The 24,010-nt window shown below is 36.3% G+C and overlaps 1 protein-coding gene across 1 annotated transcript in view; it reads right to left on the bottom strand.

Moving 5' to 3' along the window:
* Window positions 1-312: 312 nt before the first annotated feature.
* The window catches only part of LOC150097776 (dynein regulatory complex protein 1-like), a 303,397-nt gene continuing 279,699 nt past the window's right edge, over window positions 313-24,010 (bottom strand). Inside the window, exons 16-17 of the mRNA XM_090406989.1 lie at window positions 15,676-15,813; window positions 313-430 (exon numbers count right to left, since the gene is read on the bottom strand). Coding sequence (XP_090263115.1) covers window positions 313-430; window positions 15,676-15,813 — 256 coding nt within the window. The remainder of the gene's footprint in view (window positions 431-15,675; window positions 15,814-24,010) is intronic.

Here is a 24,010-nt window from a genome sequence, read left to right as displayed (position 1 = left end):
GCGATAGTTGATAAAGGTCATGTACATATTTTACAGGACAATTTAAATAAATTGGCAGTGTGGACAAAGGACAATGGTTGTTAATTCAATGTTGTAAAATGTAAGGTAATGTTACTTCGAGACGAAAAAATTTCTATTTTTAGAAATAAAAGCCAACCAAAATAACTTGCTCATGCCATTATACAAAACTACAATTTATTACATCAGTCTGAAATGAAATTTATTATCATTCAATTCTATATACCAGTTTTTATCAAAAAACATAACACAATATGTTAACCAAGAACTTGATTACACTGTATAATAAACTAATTAAACAATGGAACCAACAGGTAAGATGCAATCAGTCATAAGTGTAGCCAGTTCTTCATTTTGCTTTTTCACACTTGCAATCTTTGATGCATACTGTGCTCGTTTTTTCAAGACATTGCTGATAAAAAAATAAAATAAAAATATAATAATAATAATAATAATAATAAATATATATATATATATATATATAGGGTGATCCAAATTAAAGTAACCTTGTTTAAGGCATTCAGAGTGCTCCACTCAATGATCCAAATGCTCTGAAACTTTGCAGGAATACATTGTGCATCATGCAGAAGCAATAAGTGAGGGAGAAAAAAAGGAGTTTCTAAATTTTCACCACCAGAAACGCTGTGTGTTGTGATGAATGTAGATGCAGTAATTTTTCTATATGCGTAAGAAGAAAAGCAACACAAGCATAAATAACACATTTTTATTCACTGCCATTATGCATTAGAGGACTGTACTGTTCAGTGTGCTACACTTCCCAGTATGCCACAAACTGCATCTTTTGCACAGTGCCTTCAATGACAGAATGCAGCTGGTCAGGACTGATATTGTGCACATGCAGCATTATGCTGTCTTTCAGCACTGGCAAGTTATCAGGATGACCCGATAATGTCTTTGAGAAATTCCCAGATCCACAAGTCACGGGGGGGGGGTCATTTCAGGAGAATGAGTAGTGAAAAATGCATAGCTGATCACTCTGGCTTTCATCACATGTACCTGAAGAACCTCACGTGTGGATTGATTGATGCATGGAGGGGCAGCATCCTACATGAAAATGACTGAATCTATGAACAAGCGCTGCTGCTGTAGCTCTCTAGTCATCCTTAAAACTAATACATTTATTTCAGTGATGCTCCAGCATCATTATCTCATCCCTGTGGTGATTCTCAGTAAGATCTGCAAAATAACAATTAATAATACAGATCCCTTAATTTTTCCATTGACAAAACACCTTTGTGGGCAGGTGCATTGTCCTGATGAAAGATGATTTTTTTTCTTCTGCAAACTTCTTTTCTCATGAATTTTTTCATCTAGCCTGGTTAAAAGATCGGAATAATATTCCCCGGTTATTGTTTTACCCTTTTCAAGATAACTAATAAACAAAATGCCTTTAGCATCCCAAAACACCGACACCATGACCTTTCCTGCTGATGGAACCGACTTTGTCTTCTTTGGTACTGAACAACTGGTTTCTGTCCACTGTTTTGACTGCTGTTTCAATTCTGGTGTGCAATGGTGAATCCAAGTCTCATCCACAGTAAGAAATCAATGCATAAAATCAGTTTTATTCTTGTTAAAATGCTCCAAGCACTGTTCAGAGATTTTCATGCAAGTGGGTTTTTGATCTGCTGTGAGCAAATGTGGTACCCATCTTGTGCAAAGCTTTTTTATTTGCAATTTTTCATGTAAAATATATCCTACATATTCTTTTGAAATGCCTATACTCTCAGCAATTTCATGCACTTTGACTCACTAGTCATCCAATACCATATCCATATCGTGCACTTGAACAATGATTTCTGGTGTTGTTACACTTTTTGGACGTCCTTCACGTGGATCATCTTTAAGGCTGGCATGGCCACATTTAAACTCGGCAGCATATTTCTTTATTGTCAGAAACAAAGGAAAGAGTGCCCATAAACTTTTATGAACTTCAAATGAATTTCTTTTGGCATTAAACCTTCTTTTACAAACAATTTTATAACTGTCATGATATTCAATTTTATCCATTTCAAGGGATACAGACAACACTTTTGCTAAGACAGCTGTATTAAACAAACTACTTGATAGAATGACTTGCAATTTCACATGGATGCTTATGACAGATGTACCAACTTAGAAAAAAAATCGTGCATATAGTGTTGCCATCTATGGTCGAGGCCAAGAACTTTTAAGACCATCTTCATTAAAGAATGTCAAAAATGAGAAGTGAAATATTAGACAAAAGCCATGACAAGTGTAAGACTGAGAAAGGCATCAGCCAGAAGTGTGAAAAAGAGAATATAAGCAGAGAATGTGATTGTGAATGTAGAAGAGAGTGAAAAATCAAAAGCAGGAATGCCCACAGGATTGAAAGAGTCTGATTGATGGAACAAAAGTGGGGGAAATTGCTGATATGAAAGAGATCATGATTACTGGAATGCAAGAGTTGATGAATGAAATGATCAAGATGAGAAATGAGACTGTGTATGCAAAATGAGGTTAGAGATATTTGGTGGATATGGATGAAAGAGAGTGAAAGAAAGAATAAAATTGAAAAAAAATGGGAAAAAGCAGCAGCAAATGATTCAAGAGTAGTACTGTATGGTGATTTGTTATAAAAAAAAAAGTATGGTGAAGGAGAGCATAAAGTATGTTTTCCAGGAGGAAGGATGAATAGGGTGACCAATGCTTTATATATGAGAAGCAACATGTGAGGGAATTACTTGGGGTGATATGAACACTATAACAACCAAATGATTTTAGTTGACATAGATAGAATATCAGGAGATTACTGAGAAAAGTGAAAAACAACATTGTATCAGGAAGAACAGTTCGTGTTTTGCCTAAGCATGACAACGATGAGCTGAGATGGTAAGCAAAAATCATGAATAGTATGCAAGCATGGCTGTCTGACTAAAAATGGATATAGTTTGTTGATGTGTAGAATGCATTTGAGGGGCAAATGGAACTGTATAAAAGAAATGGATTACATTTAAGCAGATTTGGTGTAATTCAACTAGAGAGACTCTTGTTAGAAGGATGTATAATGAGTGATGTGAGCAAGGTATCAGTCAGAGGTTATAAGTGAGTAGGAGAGTGGACCAGTTGGACATCGGAAACAAGGAACCAGTGAGGACAGGAAGCCAGAGTATAAGCAGAGAAGACTATGGAATCGGTAATGAATGCATGTATGGGGATGGTAAGCATAGGAATGAGACTGCATGGGATGCATAGGGAGTACTTGAGTCTGGGGAGATATGTGGACTAAAAGGTAAAGCTAAGCATAAAGCAGCAGCAGGTATGGAGAGCCAGGATCAGTAGGGCTGGTTAGAGATCCAGAAATGAATTACAATGCTTATTTAGGAATGCTAGGAGTATTAGAAATAAGGGAGATGAAATTGTTACATAGAATTTATTGAGTTTATTCACCCAAAGATAGTGGGAATAAGTGAAACATGACTGAATGAGAATAATATCCTGATGGTAATAGAAATGGAAGGATAAGGTGTTTTTCCTGAGAAGGACATGAAGGGAGTGGTGGGAAGTGCTGCTGCTGATAGTGGAAGGGGGGGAATTATGTCTTTTCAGCTTCATTCCCACTTAAGTGGGGTCGCTGCAGCAGATTAACCTCCTCCATTTAGTTCTGTCTAATTCCATATTCTCTAGTATGAAGTCTTGGAGGTCACCTTCTCAAGCTATCCAGCCATCATTGTTTAGGTCTTCCATATCTCTGCACATGTGAGGAAAATGGTACCAGCAGTTTGGAAGCAGTACAGTTATGAGGTGGAGGTGGATGGGATGAGATATTTAGTTTAATGTTCCTATAAGCCAGTAATGTGGATAGGGGAAAATGTACAGGCAAACTGGCTTCGTGAACAAGAGAATGAAGAGATAGCATCAGACAGTGGTGCACCCAGGGAGGGGGCCAAGGGGCTCTGCTCACCCCCCCCCCAAAAAAAAGAAAAAGTAAATAAGCACTAGAACATTTTCTAAAAATCTTTTCCTAATTAAAATTCTTTTTTTTTTTATTTATGTTGTGTCTTCTATTTCTGTATTACTTGTCATATATTGGTGATCACTGCAGATGCTTAGTCATAGGTTGTATGCAATGCGTAGTGTATATTCGTAAATCGTCTACTCAACTTGCCCCCCCCCCCCTCCCTAAGATTAAATCTTGAGTGCACCACTGGCATCAGATAATATGGAGAATGGATTTCTTGAGTTCATAAGGAAAAGCTATCTTAGACAATATATAATGGAGGGTGCCAGAAGGTTGAAAGTTTTACATTTGATCATATCATCTGAGTATGTGATCATGAATTGGGCTTACTCTAGTTTGTGAGAGTGACCATGTGGTGATTGCCTGGGTTGTAACCAGCCATAAGTGAACTTCTGTGAAGAAGGGATATATGTCAAACTACAAGACCAGTGATTATGAAAAGCTTAGGAGATAATTGTGAGCTACAGCATGAAAAGGGCAGTGGAAGGGAAAGGAGATTGATGATGCTTAAAAATGAGAGAATTAAACAAAATCTGCAAGAAGAAGAAGGCAACACAAGATGAATGGTGGTGGTAATAATCAATTGCATAAGATAGAAAGAACAGGCCAGAATGGCAACACAGTTGGTAAAGACAGCACATATGAGTAGAAATTATCCAATCCAGTCCAGAAAAATCGTAGTGAGATGTTGCAATATGTGGGTAAGTAGAAGAAGGAATGACTATTGCAGGATGATGTTAGTTGATGGCAATGGCAGATTGGCAACTGGTACAGAGGATATAGTTGAAGTATTCAATTAGCAATTTATTAATGTATTTCATTCTTGTGAATGTGACAACCTGAGATGCTGGAGTGTAGAGAATATGATGGGGAAATGATTGACAGTAAGTGAGCAGGAGGTATATGAGGAGTAAGTAAACTTAATGTTAATAAGGTAATAGAGTGAGATATCATCGCACATCTTGATGAGATATCATCACATCTTGAAGGAATGCTCCAGAGAATTAACAGCATCATTGAAACACAAGATGAGACTTGCGACAGGGAAAGCCCTAAAGAAGTGGAAAGTAAAAAAATTTGTTTCGCTTTGAAAAGAGAGAGAGCAGATAAGACTAAAGCTTCAAATTATAGGCAAATCTATGTGACTGGGGTGTGTGGTTGATGTGTGTTAGAGAGGTTGGTGAGGACCAAAATTCAGAAGTGATAGTTAGCATGGATATGTTAAAGGGAAGTCATGTTTTATCATTCTCCTTATGTACTACAACGCACAGTGGAATATTTGGATTTTAAAGACCTATGACAGATTGCAATGTGACAAGCTGGTAAGCTGAAAGGATGGGACTGGATAAGAGACTAATAAGTTAGCATGTCAGGGAGTGGTATGCCAAAAGACGACAGTCACCAGCAGAGTTCCCCAGGGATGTGTTTTGGGGCCATTGTTGTTTAATTTATATGATAATGATATTTGGACAGTCTTAACTGGAGACATGCAGCTGTTTGTTCAAAGTTGGGAAGAACTATGAAGAGCATAGCAGATGCTGTGGTTTTGTAGTAGGATGTCAAAAGGCTATGAGGTTGGGCAAGTGAGTGAAGCTGCAACTCCAGTTTAATGTTCTAAAGTCTTGCAGTTAGGTAGAAAGGGATGGGATGCAAAGTATCCCATGAAGTTTAAGAGACACATTGCTAAATTTGTATGAACATCACAATGGATTGTGGCAATGATAAAGAAGACCTTGACATGCAGAAGCAAAGATGTTATGGTTGTTTGCTTGTATAATGCCTTGATCAGGCCACATTTGGAATAATGTATGTAGATTTTGTGTCCTGGTTTTCAAAGGGGATGAAGATATTTTTGAGACGATCCAGAGAAGGTTCGTTAAGTTGGTGTCAGGTTTATGGAATTTGAGATATGAGAAAAGATTGAGGAAATGCAATTTGCAGAGCCCTGCAAATAGAAGAACAAGAGGGTATATGATTGAGACATAAAAGTTGCCAAGAGTTGTTGTTACCACATTAGTGTTGAGGAGCTTTTTCATAGAGTAGAGGGAAACAAGAGTGGAGCGAGAGGCCGACCTTGGAAGATGTATAAGGAGGATGTAAGCAAGGAGTGAGGAGCTGATTCTTTTCATGGAGAGTGTTTGGCTAGTGGAATTCATTGCTTGAAAGTGGTGAATGCAGAAACTGTGAATGGGTTTAAAGCATGATTCAATGATCTTTTTTGCATGAGTATGGAACTTCCTGCAATGATTCTTTTGAAGCTGTGGAATGCTGACAATGACACTAATAATAATAATAACTGTTGTAACAAGTTTGGTATGTAAATCAACATTTCAAAGAAAAAACACAAGCAGGAAAAAAGGTGAGAAAACATAAACTGCATTCTCAGTGACAAATCTATTGAACAAGGCATAACAAGAAAGACAATTAAAATAAAATCATGGACCAAGAGAGAAATCAGTCAAAACACAAAGCCTGTAACATACAAGATAGTGTCCAAACTATTTTTAACATCAGAAGTTGAGAGTTGTGTTAGAAACAATACATTTGATAAAAGATAAGAGCTCACAGATAGTAGAGCTCTTAAGAAATGCAGTAAAGCAAACAGACAAATTTTTCAGTATAGGCATAATAAAAATGGACATATTATGAGATAGGAATCCGATGTTATTAGCATTCAAGAAATGTACACACAATAGTAATTTAAGTTGGCAGGTGACATCTTCACTTAAAACAGAATGGATGATGGAAGACTAATAAAACGTGTTGGATCCTAAAATATTAATGGAATATTACAAGTTTTTGAAATAAAAATTGGCAGGCTCTGAAATTACCAAGGTCTGAGTGAACCTAGATGCTATTAGAAGGGCCTTAGAAGACAGAAATGTAATAGCATGTCTTGACAAGCATTTGACCAATTTTGAAAAAAGCTATGGACAGAAAACTAGTAATAACTAGTAATTATGGTGTTGAACTATCATAGTTTACTAGTACACTCCCTAAAAATACATACCAGAAAATGATGATAGTAATGACAACTCAGTAAAAAAAAAAAAGAAAGAAAGAAATTCTGGGTATATCAAATTATATTCACGAAAGAGTAATCTACTATTTTAAAATCTGCAATCTGTTAATTAATGTTTCAACAGTCTCTTCTTGGTCATCTGAGGATTCTTGTGGGTTCTGAGGATAATTATATTATTATTATTATCCTCGGAACCCACAGAATCAAAGGCTCATTATGGTAGGTCAGTCAGTCACACACAACTCATCATACTGTGCCTTAAATATACATTCACATTCTCTGCAGACAACACACTCTCAGGCAATGCATTCCAATCCTTCATGCAAAAAACCTGCTTTGTGATCATTTGAGCCTCCATAGCTCAGTCAGTACAGACGAAGCCCTTTGGTCGGAAAGACCTGGGTTCAATTTCTGTTAGTGACGTAAGGAACCTTTATCTGGCCTCTTTCGACTAAAGGTGAGTTAACTGGTCTCATACTGAAGTGGGGCAGTGTTTTTCACCAGGAAACTCAGCTTTTTCATCCCCCAGAACAAGCAACCCCCCCCTGTGAACACACATAGATTACAGTCATGAATACATCCCAGCCATATATTGGTTCAGAGCCCAGATAAAATTGGGGGGGGGGGGGAGCATTGGTGAACTACCCTGTAAAAATCTCACCAGGAATATTTTGTGGGCAATTCCTACAAAGTCACCTAGAGTCGGAAACGACTGAAGGGGAAAAATCAAATGTGCTCATTTGCTCACATACTTCTTATACATCTCCCAAGGGTGATCTCTTGTTCTACCGCCCATCTCGCATAATTCTATGAAAAACATCTTCGATAGGAATCTGATAAGAACACCTTACAAACTTATGATTCAATCACATTACTCCTCCTCCTATCAACTTGATTGTTAATTGCATCTTCTCAACCTTTCTTTATATTCAACAATCCAGAGACCACCTTAGTCAATTGCCTCTGGACTCTTTACGATACTTCTTCATCCTTTTGAAAACCAGGTGACCAAATCTGTGGTTTATAGTAGTTTAGATGTGGACTAATCAAGACATTATACTCATAAAAGAGAGCCAGAATCTCCTTATTTCTACAAGTTACTTGTAGAAGTAAGTGATTCTGGTTCTGAGTCTTGTGCATCATTGCCGGAATTTGTCATGCTGTCCTCACAATTTTAGTTATGTGTCCTCTAAATTTTAGATCACTATCCACCTCCACCAAGCTCTCCACTCAATACTCTGCATCCCATCTTTGTTTTCAAAGTTTTAAAACCTTACAGTTTGCTGAACAGTTCACTTCACTCCACTCCTGTGACCATTCACTCAGTTTATTCATATCCTCTTGTAAAGCCTCATAGTTCTTTCCAACTTTGCATTGTCTACAAATAACTGAATTATCCCCATTCACATCCTCCTCAACATCATTGACATAAAGGCTAAACAGCAATGTTCCTAAAACAGACCATTGAGGCACACCACTAGTGATCTTATTCTGCTGGGATATTACTCTCCTATACACAACTTGCTAATACCTATCAGACATCCAATCTCCAATCCAATGCACTAATTCTAATATCCAACCTCATCTGCTCTAGTTTAACTATTAACTTATCATGTGGCAATATCTCAAAAGCCTTTGCAAATTCTAAGTATACTTCTGTGTATCCATCTCCTTTGGCCAATGCACCTATCAACCTTATTGTAAGAAGTAGGTAGATTGCTAAGACCTAGATGGCAAACCTATGACATACGTCAGAGAATTTTGCTGGCACATCAATGATTTATAGGCTATAAAGACGTGCATATGATTGGTGAGGTATTAACAAAAGATCATGCGACCCGAAGACAAGGGCAACTGACAATTGTTGAGTTGAAATGCTAATTCTCTTCAACCATATTCCATAACATGTGAAACTGTCATAACAACATTCCATATATTTCTTAGTTTTAACACATTCATGATGGGGTGTCGTTTATCGTTCCAACGGAACTTCTCATTACCAGCGGACTCAACTCACACAAAGTTTCAACCCTTGGTTGAATTTTATTACTGCTTGTTGGCATTTGAGCTGGCTGGCGAACTCACACATGCATTATATGGCATGTTTCAATTCATGGTAGAATTTTATTTGAATTTCAAGAAATTCAAATGCAATAAAACAAACACATAATTCATGTAATTGAAAAATTGGACAATAGTTTTTAGTTAGATACTGTGTTTCCTGTGCAGCATATGGTTTTGCTTGAGTCTATACAGCATAGAATCTGTGAGAGGGGACATGTGATTCATTAGTTAGAGCCGATTTTATTCCAGCTGTCTGTAATTGCACTATTTGTTGAGAAATATATTACACAGACTGCAAAAGGCTCTATACCTTATTCAGATACAATAAAACTACTTGTTTTTCTTGCATCTACAGCATAATGGCTGTTGGGGAGGGCATGTTGTTAACTGTGGCAAGTGAGTTACTATCGCCTCGACATGAAACATGTTTAAACATTTTTCATGTGTAAGGTATATGCAAAACTTTTTAATGTCTTTTTTCATAAAGTATAATCAGGGGTGCAAGTTATACGCAAGGGAAAGTTATATTCGAGTAAATATGGTGTGTTTCGCCGACAAGTCGACATTCTTCTGCTGCTTCCCCTGCTCAGCAGACTTCTATGGTAAGTTACAATGCATAAATATTTTTCTTGCTACCGTTTTTTTTTTCAAACCAACATCATTAAAATCAATTTAATAATACAACAATCAATTTTACACTGAATAATATTGTAAATTTATATATAAATAAATATTATAAATAAAATAAAATATTATTTATAAAATTATAAATAATTTTTATGACATTATAAATATTTATAAAATATTATAAATAAATATATATATCATAAATTAAAAAAAAATCAGCTAACGCCTTTTTATTCCCATATATAGGGAGTAGGTGAGGCCGTTTTTAGCCCTATCTAACTTTTGGACACTGAGTGGGCAGTTCAATCTCCACTGGTACCCAATCAGAGATAGCTGGCCCAAGGCTATCACTAATTAAGCAGCATGCAGTGACGAGAGAGACGGCTCAACAAGTGCCGCCATCTCGTGATCCCTAACTCTAACACTCGTATTTAATGTCTGAAATAATGTGAGTTCTACGGTCGATTTTCTTGACTGTAGAACCCACATTATTCGAGATGAAAAACCTGCTTGCCCATGCCAGAGACTAGATTCAAAACCAAGAAGTCTTCCTTCGTGCGGTTAAGCATCATGGTGTGCAAATGCCACATCCACTGAACTACAAAAATAAATAAATTAATTAAGTTAGATTAATTTTCTATTAATTTTTCCCCTATTAAAAAATGCCCAGCATGTCAGCAACTTAATTCGTAAATTTTTGGCATGAGCACATAAAAAGGTTCACCACCACCACTGTACTGAGACATTACCTTCCTTTAGCAAATCTGTGCTGTCCATGAAAGAGAACAGGACTTTATCAACCCAGTTCTGAATGCTGGTACTCATTAACCTCTCCAACAATTAATCACAACACCTGACATACAATTTGAAGCTTGAGTTCTGTCTGCTTGCTTATGAACTAGTACAATTGTGCCTTCCTTTCACTCTGTTGGAACTTCACCCAATGTCAACTTTCTGGCACATTCTTTCAAAACATGTGGTGATATGCCATCAAGTCCCACAGCCTTATTAACATCAAGTTCACTCAATTCCCCATATACCTGTTGTTCACTTATAGTTGGTTTCTCCTTCTCCTCTTTCACTGCTCTCAAACTCTGCATGATGTCATATTCACAAGTATTATTATTATTATTATTATTTGACAGCTCCAGGGAGTCCAAAGACTCATCGAGGGAGGGCACCTGCTCTACAACTCTGTCTCCACCACTCAATTCACCAACTGACCAGAACTACACCAACACCATCTACCGCCGACCACCACCACTAGTATTTCCACAGACAATTGCAAACATCCATGCCCACGGCGGGATTCAAACCCGCAGCCTTTTGGCTGGAGAGCGGATATGCTAACCACTCGGCCAGCCAGGCTGGCACTTTATGAACTGCTCACTTAATATCCAAACTATATCCTCTTTAGTGGTTATCCTTTTCTTTAATCAGCATCATTCTTCCATTATCATTTCTTTTTCTGCTGGCTAAATATCGAAAAATCTCCATAGAGATTTTTTTTTGTTTGTTTTTCTTTTTTGGTTTCATTAGCTAACTGCTTCTCATACTGCATGTTGGAAGTTTACTTCATTTTGAAGCCCTTACCAACCAAGTCCCCTTCCTTACTTGTTCTTTGTATACTCCTCATGGAACTGATTTTTGCCACTCATCTCTCAATTCCTCAATCCATGCTATAGCTGGAAGCTGTCTCCTGAGCATTTCATTGTGACCAGCCTTGTAGTTCTACATATATGTTTTCCTCACAGAAGTCTTCACATATGTAGCTTCTGTTACACATTACTACATAGAGCTATTGACTTCTGATTGACCGATAATAGCTGTACTTTCAGGTCTAAATTTAGAGAAGTTTCTACAAAAGATATTTGATGTGTACTGGCACCGGAAGGATAGCTATCTATATGACCATTTTATATTAACATTCCAGGTTTATTTTCAAGATTCAGTAGAAGTGTTAAGTGAATGAGCAAATGACTTTACAGAGAGTTGTGACAAGGGTTGAGCTGATCTCCTATGATAAGAATTTTCACTTTTTTCTTGGAAGTATCCATACTGAGAGGGTTCTGTTTTTTTTATTTATTTATTTATTGGCAGCTATTTGTATTATTATTATTATTATTACGGGTATCTCCATGGAGTCAGTAGACTCATCGCGGGAGACCCAAACTAGCAAAACAATATCTGTCATATCTCTTCTTGAATTCATTTACAGATGAAGAGCTCACAACAAAGTCAGGCAATGAATTCCACTCATTCACCACCCTCCAGGCAAAAAACCTTGTTCTGACACCTTTGTTAACCACACTCTTCTTTAATTTCCAGAGATGACCTCTTGTTCTTCCATCACTATCACACAGCTGAAACATTTCCCCTGCATCAATCCTATAAAAACCTTTTAGTAATTTGAATGTTTCTATCATATCCCCTCTTCTTCGCCTATCAACCAATCTCTGCAATCCACAAGCTCTCAATCTATCAATGTAGGGAGCATTTTTTATATCACTCACCAACTTGGTCACTCTTCTCTGAACCCTCTCCACAGCCTCCTCATCTCCAAGGAATCCAGGTGACCAGACCTGAGCACAGTAATCCAAATGTGGAAGTATCAATGCTTTATAAAGGGGAATAATAACCTCTTTATCTCTGGATGTCAGTGTGTTCCTCAACAACCAAGTAATCCTATGTGCAATCTTGGACACCTTAGCAATGTGTCCTCTGAACTTCATCTCCTTATCTACCAATACCCCTAAGTCCCTAGCCTCATCAATCTCTTGGAGTACCTTTCCATCGATGTAGTACACAGCTGGTAATCTTTTAATCCCAAAATGCAAGACTTTACACTTTTCCACATTGAACTGACATCCATTTTCTTTTGCCCATTTTACCAGCTTATTTAAATCCTCCTGCAAACTTTCAACATCAGCTTGATTTTTTATTGCACTACACAACTTTGCATCATCAGCAAACAACTGAATATCTCCCTTTAAGCCGTTTCCTATATCATTTATATACAAATTAAACAACATTGGCCCAAGCACAGAGCCCTGAGGCACACCACTGGTCACCTGCCTCATTCTGGACTCGGCTCCTCCATACACCACCTTATGGTATCTCTCCCTGAGCCATTCTCCTATCCATATCACCAATTTAATATCCATTCCCATCTGCTCCAATTTGAGTAACAGTGTTCTATGGGGTATCCTGTCAAAAGCCTTAGCAAAATCCAGAAGTACCACTGTGTAGCCAGTTCCTTTGTCCAACTCTGATGTTATTCTATTATGGATAGTTAATAGATTGCTAAGGCAGGATCTACCTTTAACAAAACCATGTTGGCCTCTATAGAGTATCATATCCTGATCCACCCATTCTTGAATTTTGTCTTTAACCAACTTTTCCAATACTTTTACCACTACTCCTGAGATGGTGATTGGTCTGTAATTCAATACTGCAGTTTTAGAGCCACCTTTATGCAAAGGAACCACTTTGCCTAACTTCCACTCCCTAGGGACCATACCAGAGTTCAAACTTAAATTAAATATCCAGGTAAGAGGGGTTGACAATTCATTTGCACATTCACGCAACACCCGAGCTGATATTCCATCTAAGCCTACCGCAGTGTTTGCATTTAAGTTTCGCAATATATTTAATACCTCTGATTCTTTAGCTTCAATTCTCACATTAGGTATTGCTATAGGTATAGAGATATCCTCACTTGGGTGATAGACTTTTGAGAAGTGATCACTCAGTAACTCGACTATTACATCTGATTTTGTCACCTCAATACCATCAGCACCCACTAAGGTTATCCTTCCGAAGTCATTCTTCCTCTTACTTGCCACATAGCGGAAGAACTCTTTGGGATTACCCTTGATCTCTTTGGCTAAGGTCTTCTCATAATCTGATTTAGCTTTTCTTACTATGCTGGTAACCTTCCTAGCTTGAGCCTTGTACTGCTCATGGGTGTCCTGATCGCCCTTCTCCTTGTAAATTCTCCATAACATTTTCTTTTTTTGTAGTTCAAGCTTGATACTACTGCTCATCCATCTAATGCCTGCCTTGTTTGACCTCCTGACCATGGGGACACAATCTGATATTGCTTTCCTCAGATACCCGCTGATTTTATCCCAAGCACTGCTAACATCTTTCCCTTGCAATATGTTCTGCCATGGGATGGCTGCAAGCTCACTCCGAAGCTTGTTATAATTGCCTAACCTGTAGTTTCGTATATACCCCTTCTTAATAGAAAAATCCACAGATTTTGCAACCTCCCAAGTCAATACCACATGATCGCTTTCACCAACTGGAGGTAACGAGGTCACCTTACTTAAGCATATAACCTCTGAACCAATAACCAGGTCCAACACTCTCACACCACGTGTCCCTTCAGTTACGTGCTGTTTCAAGTAATTATCTCGTAGCAGATGTATGAACTCCATTTCCTTTTTGCTACGTGATATTTCCTCCTTCCAATTGATATCACCATAATTAAAATCCCCCATAATAATCACTAAGCCTTCACTCATTGCACTAAGTTGCTGATGCATGAATTCAATATCTCCCCCTGTACTCCCTGGCCTATAGCAGCATCCAACTGTATATTTGGTTGCGTTGGTCACTATTTCGCACCAGACTGCCTCAAATGAACTCTCATTCACATGTCTATCATCAAGATATACTACTTTCTTTGGCTGCAACACATCAGCTATCATCAACAGTACTCCTCCTCCTGTTCTATCTTCTCTATCCTCCCTGAAAATACTGTACCCATCACATTCAATTCCAGTGACCACATCTTCTGCTGACAGCCAAGTTTCACTAATGCCTACAACTTTTGGTGAGATTTCACTGACTAATGCCAAAAATTCTTCTCTCTTATTTCTAATGCTTCTAGCATTGGTATACAAAAATTGCAGATTCCCTCTAGATCTTGTACCGGCTTTAGAACTGATATATAAGTCACTAACTACCGTAGTCCTATGCCGATTTTTTTCCCCTCTCTTCTGCAATTTATTCTGCCTATAAGGATCAATAAATACACAATCAGTGCTAAAGTTTCTCTCTCTTACACTCAACCTTTTCAATATTAGTTTCCCTGCCCAATAACTTCAACCTGTTCAGAAAACAATAACTTCTTCAATCTCTTATGTCCTTCCATGTTAAGATGCAGTCCATCTCTAGCATACAACTGCCTTTTTCCTTCAAACACACTCCAAACATCAACAAACTCCAGACCTCTTTTTCTGCACATTCTTGCAATCATATCATTCATTATCATTGCTCGTCTACTTAACTCGTAATTGTCAAAACGAGGCAGCACACACGACTGACTCAACTTTTGGTTTTCTATTTTTATTGCAATTTGCTTTGTACTGATGTCCACATTCATTTCAAATCCTTTCTTCAAAGTCAAGCACTTTATTTTTCTTGTTTGAATCAACATCATTTGTCTTATCCTGATTTTGTCTTGTCTCTTCATCCTGCAAACTGCTACTAGACTGATGATACAAATATGTTAGCAGGAAAAAGTTCTTCACAAAACTCACAGGGAAGATTAACCTCATCTAGTTCTTCATAATAATCATCAAATTACTGAACATATTTACTTGACACAGCTATTGTAGAGTTATTTAAAAATATATATATATGGGACTCTATGCTTTTAATGCCTCAAAACATATGTAGAACGACAGCTAGACTGATGGAAAGAGACTTAGAGGACAGTGGTGCCGTAAGAATAGTATTCAAAAAGACCATGCTAAGATCAGAATCCTGGAAGAAGGCAATACACAGAAAAAGAGGATAATATTTATTAACAAAGAATATTATAAGTTCAGTAAGCTAGAAGTGAAAAGAAAGATATCCAGAACACATACATCTGCTCTCTTCGGCTATTGCTATTTCTCATATATTTTTAATTAAACATGAGAACACCTACTGGTATTTATCCAATCCAAAAATAAGTGCATCCCAAATATTCTCTCTAGTTTTTGGAATAATTGTTTCATACTTTCTCCAATAACTGACCTCCTGTCTGGAATCATCTTTAAGTGATGGATAAACAAATGGGGCTTTACTGTAAAACAGATAAAGAAATGAGATCTCAGTAATATGAAAATACATCATTTATTCAACAAATTAAAAACAAAAGTGTATATGTCTTAATTGAAAGCTTTCTTTAATTCAGTTGACTAAAGTAAAAATATTGTTTTGCAAACCTTTTCCAACTTTGCTCTCTCTCTCTCTCTAAATTACAAGGAATATTTACTTATCTTTAGTCTGTCTGGTATTCAAATTTATATATGTTGACTGTTAACTCATACTGCACCTCTGTAGCAAAATTGGAAGAATGATGGTATGTTGTGCCCGGAATAGGCCTGGGCTCGATTCTCATCATGATTAGAATAATCTTTATATGAGCTTTTTCGGTTGAAGATGAGTTAGCTGATCTCATATGGAGGTAGCATGATTTTTTTTCTCCTGAAAACCTGGTTTTTTCATCCTGCATACAGTTAAATTGGCCTTGAGATCACATGCAATTTACAGACAAAGAGAAAATAAAAATACTAGTAGTAGCAGTGGGCAGTAGAAGTTCAGGTTTTACATCATGCAAAATGGTCAAACCACCCAGAAGAACATACCAATTTACATCCACAGCATAAAATATAGACAGGATTAACTGCCCTATCATAAGCAACATCAAGAATCTAAGAAGCCATGTTACTTGGCTGTGACAAGCTACTGAACCTAACACGAAAGTAAAAATGTAAAGAAACAACACACTGGTAAAGATACATGTACTCATGCATTTTTGGAAATTATGGAGACAACTACCGTGTTTGAATAAAAACTTTAGTTTAATATTACTAAAATTTACAATTCGACGTTTCGACTTCTTCATCGTCATCTTCTGGAGCGTACAAATATACACAAGAAACAAGCTATACTACAATCAGACTGGTTCGTTAAAGACACTGACCAACTGCTACCACAATTGTTGGCCTGACCTCTGGTGAAAAAAAAATAAAAATAAAAATAAATAAATAAATAAAAAAATTATACATCAACGCTAGAGTATTATTATTTGTGTTGTCTACTATATACATATATTAACATCATTCCAGCCAGTTGGAGTGGAATGGTTTCTAATATTAGCAGATTGGCTAGAGTCCTGACTTATGTTGAATCTTTCATATTAGGTTGGCTGAATGTGTGCCATCCAGATCCTTGGAATTTTCATACCATCTTTATTGTTGATATTTGGGTGGTTTATCAGGATTTTGCAGGATTCTTTAAATTTTCTTTCATACCATGTTTTTTGCGGTGTAAGGAGCAGGTGCTTTTCCAGTTGATTTGGTGTAAGGTGTTAAGTGCGTGGTCTGAGAGGCCAGCTTCACCATAATGGTTATATTTAATGTGTCTAATGTGTTCTTTCTTGCGTATAGGGATTGTCCGTCCTGTTTCACCAATGTACGGTAAGTACTTACCGTACATTGGTGAAACAATGTACAATTATTGGTGAAACAATGTACCATGTACGGTAAGTACTTACCGTACATTGGTGAAACAGGACGGACAATCCCTATACGCAAGAAAGAACACATTAGACACATTAAATATAACCATTATGGTGAAGCTGGCCTCTCAGACCACGCACTTAACACCTTACACCAAATCAACTGGAAAAGCACCTGCTCCTTACACCGCACAAAAACATGGTACGAAAGAAAATTTAAAGAATCCTGCGAAATCCTGATAAACCACCCAAATATCAACAATAAAGATGGTATGAAAATTCCAAGGATCTGGATGGCACACATTCAGCCAACCTAATATGAAAGATTCAACATAAGTCAGGACTCTAGCCAATCCGCTAGTATTAGAAACCATTCCACTCCAACTGGCTGGAATGATGTTAATATATGTATATAGTAGACAACACAAATAATAGGACTCTAGCATTGATGTATAATTTTTTATTTATTTATTTTTTTTTTTAATTTTTAAAATTTTTTTTTATTTTATTTATTTATTTATTTATTTTTTATTTATTTATTATTTTTTTTTTTCACCAGAGGTTAGGCCAACAATTGTGGTAGCGGTTGGTCAGTATCTTTAACGAACCAGTCTGATTGTAGTATAGCTTGTTTCTTGTGTATATTTGTACGCTCCAGAAGATGACCTTGACATAAAGGTCGAAACGTCGAATTGTAAATTTTAGTAATATTAAACTAAAGTTTTTATTCAAACATGGTAGTTGTCTCCATAATTTCCAAAAATGCATTCAGATCACCGTGCAAGCCTAAAAGAAAGGATACATGTACTGAGGTAGATTATACTTGACAAGAAATTATATTTTTTTAATTCTTTATCTAAGTATGAGCTAAAAAATTTTCATGTAAAATATCTTAGCAACTTGACTACTTGTATTTAGAGATAGTAAGTGTTGTTTGATTAGAAAATAAATTACACTTGATAAGAAATTATAATCTTGTTTTAATCCTTTACCCAAGCATGGGCAAATACAAATCTAACATACAGGGTGTTCGGGATAAATTTGACAGTTTCGTAAGGAAAAAGAAAATCTTCTTTGTATCTATTAAATTTAATGAATTGACAAAAAAACATTACAGGCAGAGTTAATTACAATACTATCAACAAGATTTACTCAAAATAACCACCATTAGCATCGATCACAGCTTCAATTCTGCTTCGGAACCTCGAACAAGCTGATGCTACAGTCTCCCTGGGAAGGGCCGCAAAAACTGTTTTAATTTTATCCATTAACTGGGCTTTTGTATTACTGGAAGTGCGATTGGTGTCTTTTTCAACTGCGCCCCATACAAAATAATCCATGGGGTTAAGGTCTGGGGAGTTTGGAGGCCAAACATTTGGACTGGTGAAGTCGTAGAAATTTTCAGACAACCATTTTTGACTTTTCCCAGAGGTGTGGCAAGGGGCCGAATCCTGCTGCCATACATACGGCCTACCATTGGCTACCCTTGTTATCCAGGGCTTGACTACAGTTAGCAACTCCACGAACAAAGCCCGAATTCCAATGCCAGGGTTCTTCAACACCTGTTCCTGCAGATTTGCGAGGAATTCTGCTGTACGAACGCAATCAGATCGTCTGCTAGGGATCTTTCTTCTTGCTACATCCTCGTAGTCACCACTGCAAGTCTCTAGTTCATGCCTGATTGTTTTTACTGTATTCAGGGAGCATTGGGCAGCAGTCGTAATATCCTTATTTTGATGGCGGGCACGAATCATCATGATACAAGTTATTCTCTTCCATGATTCAGGTGGGTTCCAGCTATCCATCCTTTCTGACATCTTGTATATGAATGAAGAAGGGTCCAAACTTTTAAATGAAGAGAAGTGTGTGTTAATACATGTAACTTACGGAAAAATATAATTAATTATAAATATGTCAAATTTATCCCGAACACCCTGTATAATAATATATATAATATACATATAATAATACATATAAACAAAATAATTTTTATAAATTTCATTAATCTGCATATCAAATCTTTATTCACCCTCACCTTCACTCTCAAAATTTTTGAACTTAATTCTTCATCAGAAACCGAATCATTGCTGTCTTGAAATAATAAGTCAATTCTCTGTACTGTCGAGAGAATTACTAATGCCACACTTTTGAAATGATTTTATAATAATTTTGCTTCATTCCATGAACTCTTTACCCATTTGCACACCTGCAAAATTGTGGCTTTCTTTCTCCTACCTATTTCCTCAAAATTTGGAGATTGCAGAATTGACCCATTTTCCCCCTCATAAATCCTTTAAATGGTTTATTTATTAATATATCTAAACGTTGAAGCATGGAGGTGAGTCCTCCTGGGATTACAGCTATTTCTGGGTTCATTTTGCGAAGTCCATTCTTAATAGCATCGGTTTTATGGCATCTAAACTGATCTACTAACAAAGCAGGTTTCTGACATATAAACTGCCAGGGCATCCAGACCACACTTTCATCCATCCATCCAAAAGGATGGATGAATGGATGAAGGTATGGGAAGTTTTTCTTTGGGTATTGTCTTTCTTTTAAAAATTAAAAAAGGTGGTGATTTTGTCCATCTGTAGAGCATGACAAAACAACAGTATAGTGTTTTTTTAATGACTGGAAGTTGTACCGTTGTGGTCAACAGTCTTGTTTGAGGGCACATCAAAAGTCAGAGGCACTTCATCCTTAACCATCTGTGAAAGTTCAAAATTGTCTTGCTTTCTAGCATTTGTGATGAATTTGTGAAACTCGATAATTTTATTTTTAAATTCGTCTGGCATTTTTTGTGATATTTTTGTTTTTGCACACATGCATAAATTATTTCTCTTCATAAATCTAAAGCACCATGATGGTGACCCTGCAAAATCGATGACATTTCTTTCTGTTGCTAATATTTTTGCTTGTTGAGTAATCATTTTTGTAGATATGCAGAAACCAGATCTTCTTGGCTCTATTATCCAAGTTTTTAATTCATTTTCAATTTCTGGCCATTTCATCAGATTTCTGTGGAGATTGTGATTTTTAGAATCTGCTTTTATTAATTGCTGCTCTTGTTTCCTCCAAGTTTGTACCATCTTTTTCTGTAGGTGGAGGCCTGTTGCTTTGCTGCCCTATTGCATTCTTTTCTTGCATACTCAATCACACTATGCTTAAATGCAATTGTATAGCTATGTCTGTGCTTTGTAGAATCCATGGATTATGAAAAAAAATGTAAATATAATGTATTGATTATTTAAATGCATGACCGTTAATGACCATGCAACTATTCAAACTGATCACGCATTACTGACAAGCGATGTAACTCTGCATACATACAAATACATGCATCACCGTAACTCTGCATATATACAAAACACATCAGAGTATAAGATACACTGGGTTTGTAAGACACAATCAGCTAATAGGACACATTCTAATTATCAGATAAATTTTAGGTACAAAAAAGCATGTCTTATAAGGCATAAAATACGGTATATATATATATATATTATTTTATTTATTTATTTTTTTCACTTTCAGATCTTCCAAATATATGGGATGGTGATGATCTGCTGTAGTCTGTGTTTGTGAGGATATGAGAAGGGGGAATGAATGGATTTGGGGTGTTCATATTTTTCTAACCTGGTGGGAACTGTAGTCACTGGCTAAGAAGGTTATGTATGTGGTTAAGTGTGGTTAAGTTCAGCAGTGCATTGCCAGAGCAAATCAATTTTGTCCTGTTTAACAAAGTTTCTAAACTGCCATACTGTCAAAATGGTTAAGGATTTGTGATGCGACTGCTATGGAATGTATCTGCGTGTGTGGGTGGATAGGTGTGGATAGGTGTGTAGACCACAGACAATCAAAGGATCTATAAGGTTGATGTATGATTAAGGTAACAATTGTTTTCTTTTTCTAAAGTGAAATGGATCCTCTCCCATTTTTAAAAGGAGCAATTCTCATTTTTAAAAGAAATCAGAGTTGGCAGCAACAACTAGAAATGGAATTTTCTTTGTGTTGTGCAGTGTTCTGCAGGTTACATGCCCTTATTCTATCCTATAACCAATTGTACAGTCCTATTTTCATAATTTTTGTTAACCACTTTCATATCCTCTCCAATGTTACTTTATCTCCTTCAAATCCTGGTGACCATATCTGAGCACAATAATCCAGATGTAATCTAGTAATCTAATTAATGCTTTATACGATGGAACTACCATCCTCTTATCTCTCCTAGTCAACATCGTCCTTAATACAGTGGTAATCATCTAGGTTGTCTTTAGAATATATTCTCTCAACTTCAAATTTCTGTTTGCTGTAATCCCAAAATCCCTTGAAGTCTCCCATCTTATGGATCTCAAATTTCAAAGCGTTAAACTGATATCCCCATTCATTTATTTTCTTACCTTTCTGGCATATTTAAATCCTTCTGAAGAACCACAACATCAGTACTATTACTAACAACCCTCGAATGTTTTGAATCATGTGTAAACAACTGAATATCTCTTTGTAATCCAGTGACATTATCACTGACAAAAAAAAAGTTGAGCAGTAGTGGTCCCAGAACCATGTGAAACCTCACTTGTAAGCTTCTTTCTTAACTATCAGAAAGCCAATTTCCAATCCAATCCACTACTACAGGGGCACTAACTAACTTGCTGCCCTTCCACTCCTTACTGTTCTTCCACCTGCTCCACTGCGTCATTAAACAGCCAGGTCAATAGCACAGTCATTCCACATTTCCTTAAAACACATGGCAAAATCTCATATAGTCCCACTACCTTACTGAAATTTATTTGAAATACATACTCTTCATTCATTTCAACTCTCCCTATTCCCACAGGAATGAAACTTACTTTACCAGGATGAAACATTCTAAATGATCATTAAGCAGCTCTACTATGTCATCAACATTGATCACCAAACCACCATCTCCATCTAACAAGATCATTTCTTCTCCTGGTCACATAAAAATCCAAGAAGAATCCCAAGGATTCTTCTTGGATTACAGACCTAATCCCCTGTAATGTTCTAATTTTTGCTTCTTGCTATACCAGGCTCCTTCCTAGCTTGAGCTTTATGTTCCTCCCCACTTCTCTCTCTTTATATGTCTTTCATAACCTCTTTTTCATCTGCAATTCCTGTTTGACTTTCTTGGATAATAGTCCAGGTGTGGTCTTATCAAGACTTCGTAAAGAAGCAAAATGACTTCCTTATTCTTACATGTCAAAGTTTGTTTTAACATTGCAATTATCCTCTAAGTTGTATTTGTTGTGCTCTCAAATACAAAAATTGGAAAATTTTTGTATTTGAGAGCACCTATAGTCATCCAAACCAGCTATCATACCCTCTCTTACACTAGATATCCTCACCACATCAAGAGACAAACTAATTCACTCACTCACAGATCTGTGAGATAAAAATCTAGCTCTTACCTCTTTCTTAACCATGAGGAAATTTAACTTCCATGGATGCTCCATGTTCTCTTCCCACCTCCCATATAACAAAAAATTCATTAGATGATATCCTATAACACCCATTCAGAAGTCTTGTCAGTCATCCTGACAAGAAACTTGGATATTTGGTGGGAGGTGGATTTGTTCAAAGAATGAAAGGCAGTTTCAAGGTGAACACAGTAATGTTTTGTGGGATAGAAAAGTTAATGTTATCTTTATGATGTCTAAATAATCCGAGTTTTTTTTAAATATTTTTTTAGTCTTCTAAGTGATCATTATTAGTGGTTTCATATGTTTCAGTATTGCTAACATTGTTAAGAAGTTTGCTGTGGCAGTTGTGGGATTTCATAGTGATTATGATGACCTTGTCTTAAATTAAACAGCTATATAAAGAATCACTGCTTTATTCAGATCAAATGTGAACTAAATATTATTAATTTCTTTATAAAATTTCAACAAAACTGGATGTCCTCTTCAGTATTACAACTATCAAAATATTTTTGAGAAGCATAAGATATATCAATTCTGTATACAATATACCAATTCTATTTTAAAGAAGAAAGTTGTTATATATAATATAGTAATATAGTGCAGTGGAAAATGAGCATCAGATATGGAAATAGAAGCCACCCTAATATGAAGAACAATTAATCTTAAAATAATAAAATCTAAGAGATGAAGTTACCTGATCTGTTTTTCTTTTTCTTTCCTGATTATTAACAGCAGCATGTAGAGGAGTACAAATAAATGTGATAATCTGAAGACAGTTTCAAAATAAAATGCCAAAAATCAAAACAAAATCAGTTTGTGGCACAATAAGTTCACAGAAAATATACTTACCTTGATTTTTTCTTCTGTTTCCTATAAAGCAGCATGCATACATACAGAATTAAATATTAATACCATAGTACTCTAAACAGAAAACTTGATCCACCAAACATTCAATTGTAATTTGTATAATCTGACTTCCACAAAATTGCAGTTAGAAACAAAATGTAATGACCAAAAATTTTTATCAGTAGATTTTAAATATATGTTATCTTCTATGTACATTTTTTTTACTTGCATTATTACACTATTATATTTATTAGTATAGTCATTTACTGAACACTCTCAGGTTTGGATAATATTTTGAGGATCATATACAGATAAAGAATAATTATTTGAGGATGTGTATGGAGAGTAGATGTGCCGAATAGAGAGGTTAAATAAGAGAAGTGAGCAAGTATGGGTAGGTAAAAAGTGTGATAAGTTCATGGATTATGAGACTTCTTTGAATATGAGCAACAGCAAGCAAAAGGGAGAAC

The sequence above is a fragment of the Typopeltis vanoorti genome, chromosome 17, assembly GCF_054136105.1.
Source record: "Typopeltis vanoorti isolate ZY-2024b chromosome 17, IOZ_Tvanoo_1.0, whole genome shotgun sequence".
NCBI classification, from domain to species: domain Eukaryota; kingdom Metazoa; phylum Arthropoda; class Arachnida; order Uropygi; family Thelyphonidae; genus Typopeltis; species Typopeltis vanoorti.
The sequence above is the reverse complement of the archived record's forward strand: the minus strand, read 5'-3'. Positions and strand labels throughout refer to the sequence as shown.